Source organism: Salmo salar, chromosome 08 (genome assembly GCF_965601325.2).
Source record: "Salmo salar chromosome 08, fSalSal1, whole genome shotgun sequence".
NCBI lineage: Eukaryota > Metazoa > Chordata > Actinopteri > Salmoniformes > Salmonidae > Salmo > Salmo salar.
In genome coordinates, this window is record NC_138298.1 from 35,280,001 (window position 1) to 35,295,382 (window position 15,382).

The 15,382-nt window shown below is 49.2% G+C and overlaps 1 protein-coding gene across 4 annotated transcripts in view; it reads right to left on the minus strand.

Annotated features, from left to right (window-relative positions):
* The window catches only part of rnf38 (ring finger protein 38), a 59,197-nt gene that overhangs the window by 24,027 nt on the left and 19,788 nt on the right, over nucleotides 1-15,382 (minus strand). For all 4 annotated transcript variants that reach the window (XM_082978611.1, XM_082978613.1, XM_082978612.1 and 1 more), the window contains 3 exons: nucleotides 10,608-10,663; nucleotides 1,422-1,618; nucleotides 860-1,196 (listed from right to left, as the gene is read on the minus strand). In XM_082978611.1, coding sequence (XP_082834737.1) covers nucleotides 860-1,196; nucleotides 1,422-1,618; nucleotides 10,608-10,663 — 590 coding nt within the window. The remainder of the gene's footprint in view (nucleotides 1-859; nucleotides 1,197-1,421; nucleotides 1,619-10,607; nucleotides 10,664-15,382) is intronic.

Below are 15,382 nucleotides of genomic sequence, written 5' to 3' on the forward strand. Positions count from 1 at the left end.
TAACATAGGCCCCCTCTCTCTCCCAGTCTAACCTGTTAACATAGGCCCCCTCTCTCTCCCAGTCTAACCTGTTAATATAGGCCCCCTCTCTCTCCCAGTCTAACCTGTTAATATAGGCCCCCTCTCTCTCCCAGTCTAACCTGTTAATATAGGCCCCCTCTCTCTCCCAGTCTAACCTGTTAACATAGGCCCCCTCTCTCTCCCAGTCTAACCTGTTAACATAGGCCCCCTCTCTCTCCCAGTCTAACCTGTTAATATAGGCCCCCTCTCTCTCCCAGTCTAACCTGTTAATATAGGCCCCCTCTCTCTCCCAGTCTAACCTGTTAATATAGGCCCCCTCTCTCTCCCAGTCTAACCTGTTAACATAGGCCCCCTCTCTCTCCCAGTCTAACCTGTTAATATAGGCCCCCTCTCTCTCCCAGTCTAACCTGTTAATATAGGCCCCCTCTCTCTCCCAGTCTAACCTGTTAATATAGGCCCCTCTCTCTCCCAGTCTAACCTGTTAATATAGGCCCCCTCTCTCTCCCAGTCTAACCTGTTAATATAGGCCCCCTCTCTCTCCCAGTCTAACCTGTTAATATAGGCCCCCTCTCTCTCCCAGTCTAACCTGTTAATATAGGCCCCCTCTCTCTCCCAGTCTAACCTGTTAATATAGGCCCCCTCTCTCTCCCAGTCTAACCTGTTAACATAGGCCCCCTCTCTCTCCCAGTCTAACCTGTTAATATAGGCCCCCTCTCTCTCCCAGTCTAACCTGTTAATATAGGCCCCCTCTCTCTCCCAGTCTAACCTGTTAATATAGGCCCCCTCTCTCTCCCAGTCTAACCTGTTAACATAGGCCCCCTCTCTCTCCCAGTCTAACCTGTTCATGTAGATCCATGACCATGGCTCCTTGCTGCTGTGTGTGGTGGTGAGCTGCTTGATGAGAATGATGGACAGCAGGGTGCAGTAACCGTGGAGACAGGGCGGGGGGGTGGAACGCTCGAGGTTCCTCCACGCCCCCTCCGACAGGGGCTGGGGGCTGGCCGTAGGGGGGAGGAGGGTAGCTCTGGTGGGGGTGAGGGTAGTGGTGGCGGTAGCTTTGGTCCTGGGGGTCCAGTCGGATGGAGGGGGGAGGAGGGGAGGGGTGGTGGGGAGGAGGAGGGGGGAGGTGACGGGGGGTACGGGAGAGACGGCCGCGCTGGCGACGCGCTGGAGGACTGGAGGAAAGGGGGGGGGGGGGGGAGTTAAGTGTCATCCATCAACACAAAATGTCATCACCATAGTTACAATCATCATCATCATCCTTAGCTCTTACTGGTCAATATTGACTACTGAGCAAACAGAGCTCAGATTCCAAAATGACTCACTGGCTGGCTAACCGGCTAGCTAACAAAGTAACCAAGCTAAAAAGCACAGTACCACGTGAGGTAACAGTCTCTTACCTGTGTCTGTGTCTGACAGGTGTATGGCAGCGCTCCTGGTGGTAGTGGGGGTGGGGGTTAGGGGGAGGCCTGCGACTGTGGGGCAGCTCCCACGGCCTCATTGGTGGAGAGGGGGTGGAGGGCAGGGCCACCGTGGAGAGATCCAGCACTGATTGGCCAGATAGCCTCTGACGCTTTGGACTGGGGCTGTCCTCATTCTGTTGGAAGGGATGGGAAGAAAATGGAGAGCAGAGGAGGAGGGGAAGAGCGAGGAGGAGGAGGAGAGCGAGGAGGAGGGGGAGAGGGAGAGCGAGGGCGAGGGGGAGAGTGAGGGGGAGGGGGAGAGCGAGGAGGTGGGGGAGAGCGAGGAGGTGGGGGAGAGCGAGGAGGAGGGGGAGAGGGAGAGCGAGGGGGAGAGCGAGGGGAGAGCGAGGGGGAGAGTGAGGGGGAGAGTGAGGGGGAGGAGGTGGGGGAGAGCGAGGAGGAGGGGGACAGGGAGAGCGAGGGGGAGAGCGAGGGGGAGAGTGAGGGGGAGGGGGAGAGCGAGGAGGTGGGGGAGAGCGAGGAGGGCGAGGAGGAAGGGGAGAGCGAGGAAGAGGGGGAGAGGGAGAGCGAGGGGGAGAGCGAGGAGGAGAGCGAGGAGGAGGGTGAGAGGGAGAGCGAGGGGGAGAGCGAGGGGGAGAGCGAGAGGGCGAGGGGGAGAGTAGATAAACCAAGGTTAGCTTCACATACCACCTATAACTCTATCATGAATCAATAGAGATGTAGCAGACCCTCTGATTAACAGTCCATATTGTTGCTCAGTAACACACAGGCCCTGTCCTACCCCCATATTGTTGCTCAGTATCACACAGGCCCTGTCCTACCCCCATATTGTTGCTCAGTATCACACAGGCCCTGTCCTACCCCCATATTGTTGCTCAGTAACACACAGGCCCTGTCCTACCCCCATATTGTTGCTCAGTAACACACAGGCCCTGTTCTACCCCCATATTGTTGCTCAGTAACACACAGGCCCTGTTCTACCCCCATATTGTTGCTCAGTAACACACAGGCCCTGTTCTACCCCCATATTGTTGCTCAGTAACACACAGGCCCTGTTCTACCCCCATATTGTTGCTCAGTAACACACAGGCCCTATTCTACTCCATATTGTTGCTCAGTAACACACAGGCCCTGTTCTACCCCCATATTGTTGCTCAGTATCACACAGGCCCTGTTCTACCCCCATATTGTTGCTCAGTAACACATGCCCTGTTCTACCCCCATATTGTTGCTCAGTAACACACAGGCCCTGTTCTACCCCCATATTGTGACTCATGGTATTTCCTCCGTGAGTGAGAGACATGAATACAGGCCCATGTGAGAGTCATGTCAACGTGAGATGCAGTGAGACATACTTTCACAGACACAGTTGGGGAACACTTTTCAGTCAGCGGTGAGTCACTTACCGGAAAGAGCTCGCTCACTCCCTCGTGTACAGAAACACACACACACAAGCTCATGTGCAATTCACACCAGTTTTCATTTCATCAACTACAGTGACAGAAAATATTCTTCAAAACACCTATTTTTCAGTGGCAATTGACGAGACTGTACCTGACTAAATAGACCCAGAAAAAACTAGAACTAAAAGGAAAAAATATTTTTCATTTGGGTTAACTAAAACAAAGTAAATTATCGGACTAAAATTTGCAATTTGGTGACAACAAATCATTGATGCAAAACAAGGCACACACACCATGGACACCCCCCTCCCCCGGTGGTAAGGCTCACACCATGGACACCCCCCTCCCCGGTGGTAAGGCTCACACCATGGACACCCCCCCCGGTGGTAAGGCTCACACCATGGACACCCCCCTCCCCCGGTGGTAAGGCTCACACCATGGACACCCCCCTCCCCCGGTGGTAAGGCTCACACCATGGACACCCCCCTCCCCCGGTGGTAAGGCTCACACCATGGACACCCCCCTCCCCCGGTGGTAAGGCTCACACCATGGACACCCCCCTCCCCCGGTGGTAAGGCTCACACCATGGACACCCCCCTCCCCCGGTGATAAGGCTCACACCATGGACACCCCCCTCCCCCGGTGATAAGGCTCACACCATGGACACCCCCCTCCCCCGGTGGAAAGGCTCACACCATGGACACCCCCCTCCCCCGGTGGAAAGGCTCACACCATGGACACCCCCCTCCCCCGGTGGAAAGGCTCACACCATGGACACCCCCCTCCCCCGGTCGTAAGGCACACACCATGGACACCCCCCTCCCCCGGTCGTAAGGCACACACCATGGACACCACCCCGTGGTAAGGCTCACACCATGGACACCACCCCGTGGTAAGGCACACACCATGGACACCACCCCGTGGTAAGGCACACACCATGGACACCACCCCGTGGTAAGGCACACACCATGGACACCACCCCGTGGTAAGGCACACACCATGGACACCACCCCGTGGTAAGGCACACACCATGGACACCACCCCGTGGTAAGGCACACACCATGGACACCACCCCGTGGTAAGGCACACACCATGGACACCACCCCGTGGTAAGGCTCACACCATGGACACCACCCCGTGGTAAGGCTCACACCATGGACACCACCCCGTGGTAAGGCTCACACCATGGACACCACCCCGTGGTAAGGCTCACACCATGGACACCACCCCGTGGTAAGGCTCACACCATGGACACCACCCCGTGGTAAGGCTCACACCATGGACACCACCCCGTGGTAAGGCTCACACCATGGACACCCCCCCGGTGATAAGGCTCACACCATGGACACCACCCCGTGGTAAGGCTCACACCATGGACACCCCCCTCCCCCCGTGGTAAGGCACACACCATGGACACCACCCCGTGGTAAGGCTCACACCATGGCTTCTTGGCAGATTCTCTGTCCAGTGTCTGTTCTTTTGCCCATCTTAATCTGTTCTTTTTATTGGCCAGTCTGAGATATGGCTTTTTCTTTGCAACTCTGCCTAGAAGGCCAGTATCCCGGAGTCACCTCTTCACCGTTGACGTTGAGACTGGTGTTTTGCGGGTACTATTTAATGAAGCTGGCAGTTGAGGACTTGTGAGGCGTCTGACGCTACTTAATGCTAGCTAGCTAGCTGCAATCTATCAGACCACTACTGATGACGCTACTTAATGCTAGCTAGCTGCAACCCATCAGACCACTACTGATGACGCTACTTAATGCTAGCTAGTTAGCTGCAATCTATCAGACCACTACTGATGACCCTACTTAATGCTAGCTAGCTAGCTGCAACCCATCAGACCACTACTGATGACGCTACTTAATGCTAGCTAGCTGCAACCCATCAGACCACTACTGATGACGCTACTTAATGCTAGCTAGTTAGCTGCAATCTATCAGACCACTACTGATGACCCTACTTAATGCTAGCTAGTTAGCTGCAACCCATCAGACCACTACTGATGACCCTACTTAATGCTAGCTAGTTAGCTGCAACCTATCAGACCACTACTGATGACCCTACTTTGTCTCCAGTACAGCTACAGGAGGGTAGGTGGCAGCGCTCCAGACTGACCATTTAGTGACATTTTGAAACCCTTTGACTTGGCTGTGAAAGTTCCATTTGGAATTGATCGCGTGCAAGCTGAACATTCATTACATGGTCACCTCAGTCCAAAGTTTGAAAACATCCTATTGTTTAGGCAACTAAAACGATGATTTGGTCAAACAGTATCTGCTTCAGGGTGATGTGTTTCTTTAACACTATTTAACTAGGCAAGTCAACTAAGAACAAATTGTTATATACAATGACGGCCTAGCGGAGAACAGTGGGTTAACTGCCTTGTTCAGGGGCAGAAAGACAGATTTTTACCTTGTCAGCTTGGGGATTCGATCTAGCAACCTTTTCGGTTACTAGTCCAACGCTCTAACCACTAGCCTTGCTGCCGCCCCAGTGGGGCTGTTGGAAACAGAATCAGAGATAGCCTTGACGTTACAGAACAGACTGAATGATGTCTAGTCTACTGGGACGTTACAGAACAGACTGAATGATGTCTAGTCTACTGGGACGTTACAGAACAGACTGAATGATGTCTAGTCTACTGAGACGTTACAGAACAGACTGAATGATGTCTAGTCTACTGAGACGTTACAGAACAGACTGAATGATGTCTAGTCTACTGAGACGTTACAGAACAGACTGAATGATGATGTCTAGTGTACTGAGACGTTACAGAACAGACTGAATGATGATGTCTAGTCTACTGGGACGTTACAGAACAGACTGAATGATGTCTAGTCTACTGAGACGTTACAGAACAGACTGAATGATGATGTCTAGTGTACTGGGACGTTACAGAACAGACTGAATGATGATGTCTAGTCTACTGGGACGTTACAGAACAGACTGAATGATGTCTAGTCTACTGGGACGTTACAGAACAGACTGAATGATGATGTCTAGTCTACTGGGACGTTACAGAACAGACTGAATGATGTCTAGTCTACTGAGACGTTACAGAACAGACTGAATGATGTCTAGTCTACTGAGACGTTACAGAACAGACTGAATGATGATGTCTAGTCTACTGGGACGTTACAGAACAGACTGAATGATGTCTAGTCTACTGAGACGTTACAGAACAGACTGAATGATGATGTCTAGTCTACTGAGACGTTACAGAACAGACTGAATGATGATGTCTAGTCTACTGAGACGTTACAGAACAGACTGAATGATGATGTCTAGTCTACTGAGACGTTACAGAACAGACTGAATGATGTCTAGTCTACTGAGACGTTACAGAACAGACTGAATGATGATGTCTAGTCTACTGGGACGTTACAGAACAGACTGAATGATGATGTCTAGTCTACTGAGACGTTACAGAACAGACTGAATGATGATGTCTAGTCTACTGAGACGTTACAGAACAGACTGAATGATGATGTCTAGTCTACTGAGACGTTACAGAACAGACTGAATGATGTCTAGTCTACTGAGACGTTACAGAACAGACTGAATGATGATGTCTAGTCTACTGAGACGTTACAGAACAGACTGAATGATGTCTAGTCTACTGAGACGTTACAGAACAGACTGAATGATGATGTCTAGTCTACTGAGACGTTACAGAACAGACTGAATGATGTCTAGTCTACTGAGACGTTACAGAACAGACTGAATGATGTCTAGTCTACTGAGACGTTACAGAACAGACTGAATGATGTCTAGTCTACTGGGACGTTACAGAACAGACTGAATGATGATGTCTAGTCTACTGAGATGTTACAGAACAGACTGAATGATGATGTCTAGTCTACTGAGATGTTACAGAACAGACAATGATGATGTCTAGTCTACTGGGACGTTACAGAACAGACTGAATAGGAGACAGTGTCCTCAGTAAGTAGGCTTCCATCTTTGACAGAAAGCTTTAAACAGTCACAGTCGCTGAGTGACGTGTACACATACACACACGAGCAACATGATTGTTAACAGGAAACAGCTGGATCGCAGGCTGCAGACACACACACCCACGGTCACACCCACAGGATGCAGGCAGGCAGGCAGCTGCCACTGAGCAGACAGTTTTACAGGCAGTAACACCCTCAGCATCTGCACTAGTCCATTTCAACTCCTGTTTCAGACTAGCACAGACACACAAATGAATGATGAGGGAGGAAGTTAGACGCACAAATATCATACCCCCCCCAAAATGCTAACCTCCCTGGTTATTGTATTGGTGAGAGGTTAGCATGTCTTGGGGGGTTATGATATAAAATGCTGACCTCCCTGGTTATTGTAATGGTGAGAGGTTAGCATGTCTTGGGGGGGTTATGATAAAATGCTAACCTCCCTGGTTATTGTAATGGTGAGAGGTTAGCATGTCTTGGGGGGTTATGATAAAATGCTAACCTCCCTGGTTATTGTAATGGTGAGAGGTTAGCATGTCTTGGGGGGGTTATGATAAAATGCTAACCTCCCTGGTTATTGTAATGGTGAGAGGTTAGCATGTCTTGGGGGGTTATGATAAAATGCTAACCTCCCTGGTTATTGTAATGGTGAGAGGTTAGCATGTCTTGGGGGGGTTATGATAAAATGCTAACCTCCCTGGTTATTGTAATGGTGAGAGGTTAGCATGTCTTGGGGGGGTTATGATAAAATGCTAACCTCCCTGGTTATTGTAATGGTGAGAGGTTAGCATGTCTTGGGGGGGTTATGATAAAATGCTAACCTCCCTGGTTATTGTAATGGTGAGAGGTTAGCATGTCTTGGGGGGGTTATGATAAAATGCTAACCTCCCTGGTTATTGTAATGGTGAGAGGTTAGCATGTCTTGGGGGGGTTATGATAAAATGCTAACCTCCCTGGTTATTGTAATAGTGAGAGGTTAGCATGTCTTGGGGGGGTTATGATAAAATGCTAACCTCCCTGGTTATTGTAATGGTGAGAGGTTAGTTAAATAAAAGGTTACATATGGTGAACCTCATTATCATTTGAAATCCAAAACAAAAAACGGGTCACTGTCCCAATACCTGGAGATCACTGTACTGTATAGTCAAATTAAACAGCTCTTTAATGTTTTTCTTTATGGATGTTGTTGTTGTTGACGGTTTATAAATCACACTGAAATATACATTATTTAGGCTCTAATTCAAATATATGTATCTATTATTGTAGAGATTTAAAAGGTCATAACTCAGGTTCTGAGAAATGTCTCTCGGATTTAAAAAGAAGTGGATTTAGGACAGTGTAGACCGTCCCTCCCCCCATCAATCCCCCCCGTCCCCCTCCATCTCAAACCGTTAAGGACAGTGTAGACCCCCCCCTCCATCTCAAACCGTTAAGGACAGTGTAGACCCCCCCCTCCATCTCAAACCGTTAAGGACAGTGTAGACCCCCCCTCCATCTCAAACCGTTAAGGACAGTGTAGACCCCCCCTCCATCTCAAACCGTTAAGGACAGTGTAGACCCTCCTTCCATCTCAAACCCCTAAGGACAGCCAGTATAACTATTCACCCCCCCCCCCCCCCCCGTTGCACCCCATCCTAAATTATTCCACAGCGTCACGATACCAAGGCAGAAAAAGTAGGTATATTAGCCCACGTTACAGAATGGAACTTGATCCAGACAGATAAACTCAGCTATTGCTCTGTTCAACCCGTTGGACATCAAGACTGTACTCGTCAACATTTACCCAGAGACCACCATGTTATTAATGAATCAATTACACAATCAATGACTGTGTTTACCAACCTAACTACGTAATAACATCATGTTAGTCATTTATTTGAATGGTTCATCTTTATTGATAAACTGGGTGAATCAAGATGTAGCCTAGGTCTATCCACAATACAGGTGAATACATATTCAATAGGAGTGTGTGTATGCATTGAGTTATTCAGCTTGTTTTGGCTGATTTCATGGGGGCTACAGATGACATCCTGAATGGAAAGGAAACAGATTATATTGGCAAACTGCTAAGAGAACACACAGTATTATTTGAATTGTACTGATCAACATTTGCATAGTTGACGCTTCTTTTATAAAAAGGGTGCACTGTCTCTTTAACCAGTAATGACATCATTCATGAGGCAAGGAGGGCACGCCCAGGAGTCAGTCAGCTGACCCAATAGGTCATCTTTGGGAGAGAAGTGAGACAGACTGAATAGGAGAATGAATACTGTTTTTTGGTGGCAATCAGTTTTGAAAAGAAATCTGCATATTTCACAAACAAAGTACTAGGAGTAGTGAATTGATGTTAGCTTTAGCTGTCAGCTAGCAAGGAAAGTTAGCGATAGCTTCCAGCTTTTTAGGCTATCTTCTAGCATTGTCAAGTTATTCTAGCCTGTATGGACATTGTATTTATTTATTTGTAATTTATATTTAACCTTTATTTAACTCGACAAGAACAAATTCTTATTTAATGAATGACGGCCTAGGAACAGTGGGTTAACTGCGACAGATTTTTACCTTGTCAGCTCGGGGATTCGATCTAGCAACCTTTTTCGATTACCCGCCGCCTCCCCTCCTCTAACCGCCAGGCTACCCGCCGCCTCCCCTCTAACCGCCAGGCTACCCGCCGCCTCCCCTCTAACCGCCAGGCTACCCGCCGCCTCCCCTCTAACCGCCAGGCTACCCGCCGCCTCCCCTCTAACCGCCAGGCTACCCGCCGCCTCCCCTCTAACCGCCAGGCTACCCGCCGCCTCCCCTCTAACCGCCAGGCTACCCGCCGCCTCCCCTCTAACCGCCAGGCTACCCGCCGCCCCCCCTCTAACCGCCAGGCTACCCGCCTCCCCCCCTCTAACCGCCAGGCTACCCGCCTCCTCCCCCTCTAACCCCCAGGCTACCCGCCTCCCCCCCTCTAACCGCCAGGCTACCCGCCTCCCCCCCTCTAACCGCCAGGCTACCCGCCTCCCCCCCTCTAACCGCCAGGCTACCCGCCTCCCCCCCTCTAACCGCCAGGCTACCCGCCTCCCCCCCTCTAACCGCCAGGCTACCCGCCTCCCCCCCTCTAACCGCCAGGCTACCCGCCTCCCCCCCTCTAACCGCCAGGCTACCCGCCTCCCCCCCTCTAACCGCCAGGCTACCCGCCTCCCCTCTAACCGCCAGGCTACCCGCCTCCCCTCTAACCGCCAGGCTACCCGCCTCCCCTCTAACCGCCATGCTACCCGCCGCTCCATGCGAAGAGTAATTCAGTTTCAACATTTCTACATTCCATGTCACATTATTTAAGTGTGTTAACTTCTGTGCAGTGAGTCAGCGGACATGATGCAGCCCAGACTCCCAGGCTAGCAGTGGAGCAGACAGGGTGGTCTATAATAGGATTATATCCACCTCCCCCTCATCCACTCTCCCTCATCCACTCCCCCTTTCCCTCCATATTCCTCTCTACCTCCCCCTCATCCACTCTCTTTCCCTCCCCCTCATCCACTCTCTTTCCCTCATCCACTCTCTCTTTCCCTCCATATTCCTCTCTACCTCCCCCTCATCCCCTCTTCCACGCCCTGCATTCCCTCCCACCACATTCCTTAACTTCTGCTCCACTTCAGTCCAATCAACCAGTCCCACCCACAGAACCCATCCTCCTCCACACACGGCCCAGAGGTATGGACCTGACAGTTCCTCTTTCACCATGAGGTCATATCTGTAAACACTAGAGGAGCTGCTGGAGCACGATATCATGACTCTGTTTGTGTGTGTGTGTGTCTCACCTTGTCACCCTCCTCTCCACAGGCATGGTCAGGATGGCTCCTCCCCCCTACGGCTCCTAGACACAGAGATACCATCGTTACTACAGACCCTGGTTCAAATCCAGGCTGGATCACAACCTGCTGTGATTGGGAATCCCATAGGGCGGCGCACAATTGGCCCGGTGGCGTCCGGGTTTGGCCTGGGTAGGCAGTCATTGTAAATAAGAAGGTTATTAACTGACTTGCCTAGTTAAATAAAACAATATGAACAGTGGTAGACTGGCCCCTATGGCTCCTAGACACAGAGATACCATTATTAACAGTGGTAGACTGGCCCTATGGCTCCTAGACACAGAGATACCATTATTAACAGTGGTAGACTGGCCCTATGGCTCCTAGACACAGAGATACCATTATTAACAGTGGTAGACTGGCCCTATGGCTCCTAGACACAGAGATACCATTATTAACAGTGGTAGACTGGCCCTATGGCTCCTAGACACAGAGATACCATTATTAACAGTGGTAGACTGGCCCTATGGCTCCTAGACACAGAGATACCATTATTAACAGTGGTAGACTGGCCCTATGGCTCCTAGACACAGAGATACCAATATTAACAGTGGTAGACTGGCCCTATGGCTCCTAGACACAGAGATACCATTATTAACAGTGGTAGACTGGCCCTATGGCTCCTAGACACAGAGATACCATTATTAACAGTGGTAGACTGGCCCTATGGCTCCTAGACATACTACGGCTATAGAGACTAGATGAGACTAAGGCTATAGAGACTAGATGAGACTAAGGCTATAGAGACTAGATGAGACTAAGGCTATAGAGACTAGATGAGACTAAGGCTATAGAGACTAGATGAGACTAAGGCTATAGAGACTAGATGAGACTAAGGCTATAGAGACTAGATGAGACTAAGGCTATAGACTAGATGAGACTAAGGCTATAGACTAGATGAGACTAAGGCTATAGAGACTAGATGAGACTAAGGCTATAGAGACTAGATGAGACTAAGGCTATAGAGACTAGATGAGACTAAGGCTATAGAGACTAGATGAGACTAAGGCTATAGAGACTAGATGAGACTAAGGCTATAGAGACTAGATGAGACTAAGGCTATAGAGACTAGATGAGACTAAGGCTATAGAGACTAGATGAGACTAAGGCTATAGAGACTAGATGAGACTAAGGCTATAGAGACTAGATGAGACTAAGGCTATAGAGACTAGATGAGACTAAGGCTATAGAGACTAGATGAGACTAAGGCTATAGAGACTAGATGAGACTAAGGCTATAGAGACTAGATGAGACTAAGGCTATAGAGACTAGATGAGACTAAGGCTATAGAGACTAGATGAGACTAAGGCTATAGAGACTAGATGAGACTAAGGCTATAGAGACTAGATGAGACTAAGGCTATAGAGACTAGATGAGACTAAGGCTATAGAGACTAGATGAGACTAAGGCTATAGAGACTAGATGAGACTAAGGCTATAGAGACTAGATGAGACTAAGGCTATAGAGACTAGATGAGACTAAGGCTATAGAGACTAGATGAGACTAAGGCTATAGAGACTAGATGAGACTAAGGCTATAGAGACTAGATGAGACTAAGGCTATAGAGACTAGATGAGACTAAGGCTATAGAGACTAGATGATACTAAGGCTATAGAGACTAGATGATACTAAGGCTATAGAGACTAGATGAGACTAAGGCTATAGAGACTAGATGAGACTAAGGCTATAGAGACTAGATGAGACTAAGGCTATAGAGACTAGATGAGACTAAGGCTAAGAAAGGCTTAGAGATTTAACCCCTATTGTTGTTTTGATTATCAAACATCTGGACCTCAACATACAAACATGTTTGTGTGAGTTAGTGTCTAGAGCGAGAGAGCGAGAGAGAGAGAGAGAAAAGGACTAGCTACACTCCTTACATTCAGAAGCAGAAAACAACACACCAAACACACACACCAAAGCCAGTAATCCAGGATTAAAGCAGCCGTTTTAGATGACTGTTACTCTGTTTCATCTTCCATTCAGCTGGTTTGTTTTCCTTCTGGAGGTCTGACTGAGGTGACGTCACATCACACTACCAGAACTACTGACACTACAGCCCTGGTCTGTCCTTGACTTCTCCCAAGTGGACACTGGAGTCCCAAATGACTCCACACACACACACACACACACACACAGGGACAGGAAGGAACAGGACAGCAGGCCTGATAGAGTGGATGTGTCAGGGATGCCATGGGTGAAGGGGGGGATAGAATGGATGTGTCAGGGATGCCATGGGTGAGGGGGGGGATAGAATGGATGTGTCAGGGATGCCATGGGTGAAGGGGGGATAGAATGGATGTGTCAGGGATGCCATGGGTGAGGGGGGGAGAAATAGAGTGGATGTATCAGGGATGCCATGGGTGGGGGGGTGGGGGAATAGAGTGGATGTATCAGGGATGCCATGGGTGAGGGGGGGGAATAGAGTGGATGTGTCAGGGTTGCCATGGGTGAGGGGGGGGGGGATAGAGTGGATGTGTAAGGGTTGCCATGGGGATGTGGAAAATAAGAGAGGAGAGACTGGGGGAGGGGGAGATAGAGGCATGGGTAAGATATATGGAGGGGAGGAGAGAGGAGAAGAGACTGGGGATGGTGGGACAGAGAGGGGGAGGGGGAGATCCAGGAGAACGAGTATGGGAGAGAGAGAGAGAGAGAGAGATTGTGGCTTCTCTTGACTGCTATTGATTTTCTGTAAGCTTCAGAGTGCATCAGCTGTAAGGGGGATGGTGGGACAGAGAGAGAGAGACAGGGGATGGTGGGACAGAGAGAGAGAGACAGGGGATGGTGGGACAGAGAGAGAGAGACAGGGGATGGTGGGACAGAGAGAGAGAGACAGGGGATGGTGGGACAGAGAGAGAGAGACAGGGGATGGTGGGACAGAGAGAGAGAGACAGGGGATGGTGGGACAGAGAGAGAGAGACAGGGGATGGTGGGACAGAGAGAGAGAGACAGGGGATGGTGGGACAGAGAGAGAGAGACAGGGGATGGTGGGACAGAGAGAGAGAGACAGGGGATGGTGGGACAGAGAGAGAGAGACAGGGGATGGTGGGACAGAGAGAGAGAGACAGGGGATGGTGGGACAGAGAGAGAGAGACAGGGGATGGTGGGACAGAGAGAGAGAGACAGGGGATGGTGGGACAGAGAGAGAGAGACAGGGGATGGTGGGACAGAGAGAGAGGGAGGGATCAGCTTCAGAGTGCATCAGCTATTTCTATCCATTTCCTCTTCTCCTCCTCCCTCCATTATTTTGTCACCATTTCTCCCTCCAACACATTACACCCTCTCTACGCATCACTAGCCCCCCCACATCTCTTCTTCATGTCATACCCCCCCTCTCTCATCCTCTCCATTCCTCCCTCTCTCATTAACACATCCCTGTCTAGCTCTCTTTTCCATATCGTTCTCCCTCCATCTCTCTCTTATCAGTAGCTGGTGAGATTATTTCTTACTAACTTTTCACATCGAAAAACGAGAGAAATTGAGAGGCGAGAGAAAGAGGCGAGAAAGTAAGGAGAGAGGAGAGAGAGAGAGGCGAGAGAGCGTGAGAGACACACACAGGAAGATATTAAGACATCTGAACACAACACAGACAGACTTCAGCCTTGTAGAATACAATGAGGCCTTCACCTCAGACACACTAAAATGCTACTTCATAAAACAGAACAAGCAAAGCACTTGACTGACAGCACCCGTGTGTGTGTGTGTGTGTGGTGTGTGTGTGTGTGTGTGTGTGTGTGTGTGTGTGTGGTGTGTGTGTGTGTGTGTGTGTGTCCCATTGTAGACAGGAATGACTCTCCCTTTCCCTCCCTAGATTTGACTTTCCCCTTCTGCCCTTATTGTTTTCATTCTCTCCTCCCAACTCTTCTGTTGTAGTTGTAGTAGTAGTAGTAGCCACAGTAGTAGTAGTAGTAGTAGTAGTAGTAGCCACAGTAGTAGTAGTAGTAGTAGTAGTAGTAGTAGTAGCCACAGTAGTAGTAGTAGTAGTAGTAGTAGTAGTAGTAGTAGTAGTAGTAGTAGTAGTAGCCACAGTAGTAGTAGTAAGTAGTAGCCACAGTAGTAGTAGTAGTAGCCACAGTAGTAGTAGTAGCCACAGTAGTAGTAGTAGTAGTAGTAGTAGTAGTAGTAGCCACAGTAGTAGTAGTAGTAGCCACTAGTAGTAGTAGTAGTAGTAGTAGCCACAGTAGTAGTAGTAGTAGTAGTAGCCACAGTAGTAGTAGTAGCCACAGTAGTAGTAGTAGTAGTAGTAGTCACAGTAGTAGCCACAGTAGTAGTAGTAGTAGTAGTAGCCACAGTAGTAGTAGTAGTAGTAGTAGTCGTCGTAGCAGTAGTAGTAGTAGTAGTAGCCACAGTAGTAGTAGTAGTAGTAGTAGTAGTAGTAGCCACAGTAGTAGTAGTAGTAGTAGTAGTAGTAGTAGCCACAGTAGTAGTAGTAGTAGTAGTAGTAGTAGTAGTAGTAGTAGTAGTAGTAGTAGTAGTAGTAGTAGTAGCCACAGTAGTAGTAGTAGTAGCCACAGTAGTAGTAGTAGTAGCCACAGTAGTAGTAGTAGTAGTAGTAGTAGTAGTAGTAGCCACAGTAGTAGTAGTAGTAGTAGTAGCCACAGTAGTAGTAGTAGCCACAGTAGTAGTAGTAGTAGTAGTAGTCACAGTAGTAGCCACAGTAGTAGTAGTAGTAGTAGTAGTAGTAGTAGTAGTAGCCACAGTAGTAGTAGTAGTAGTAGAAGTAG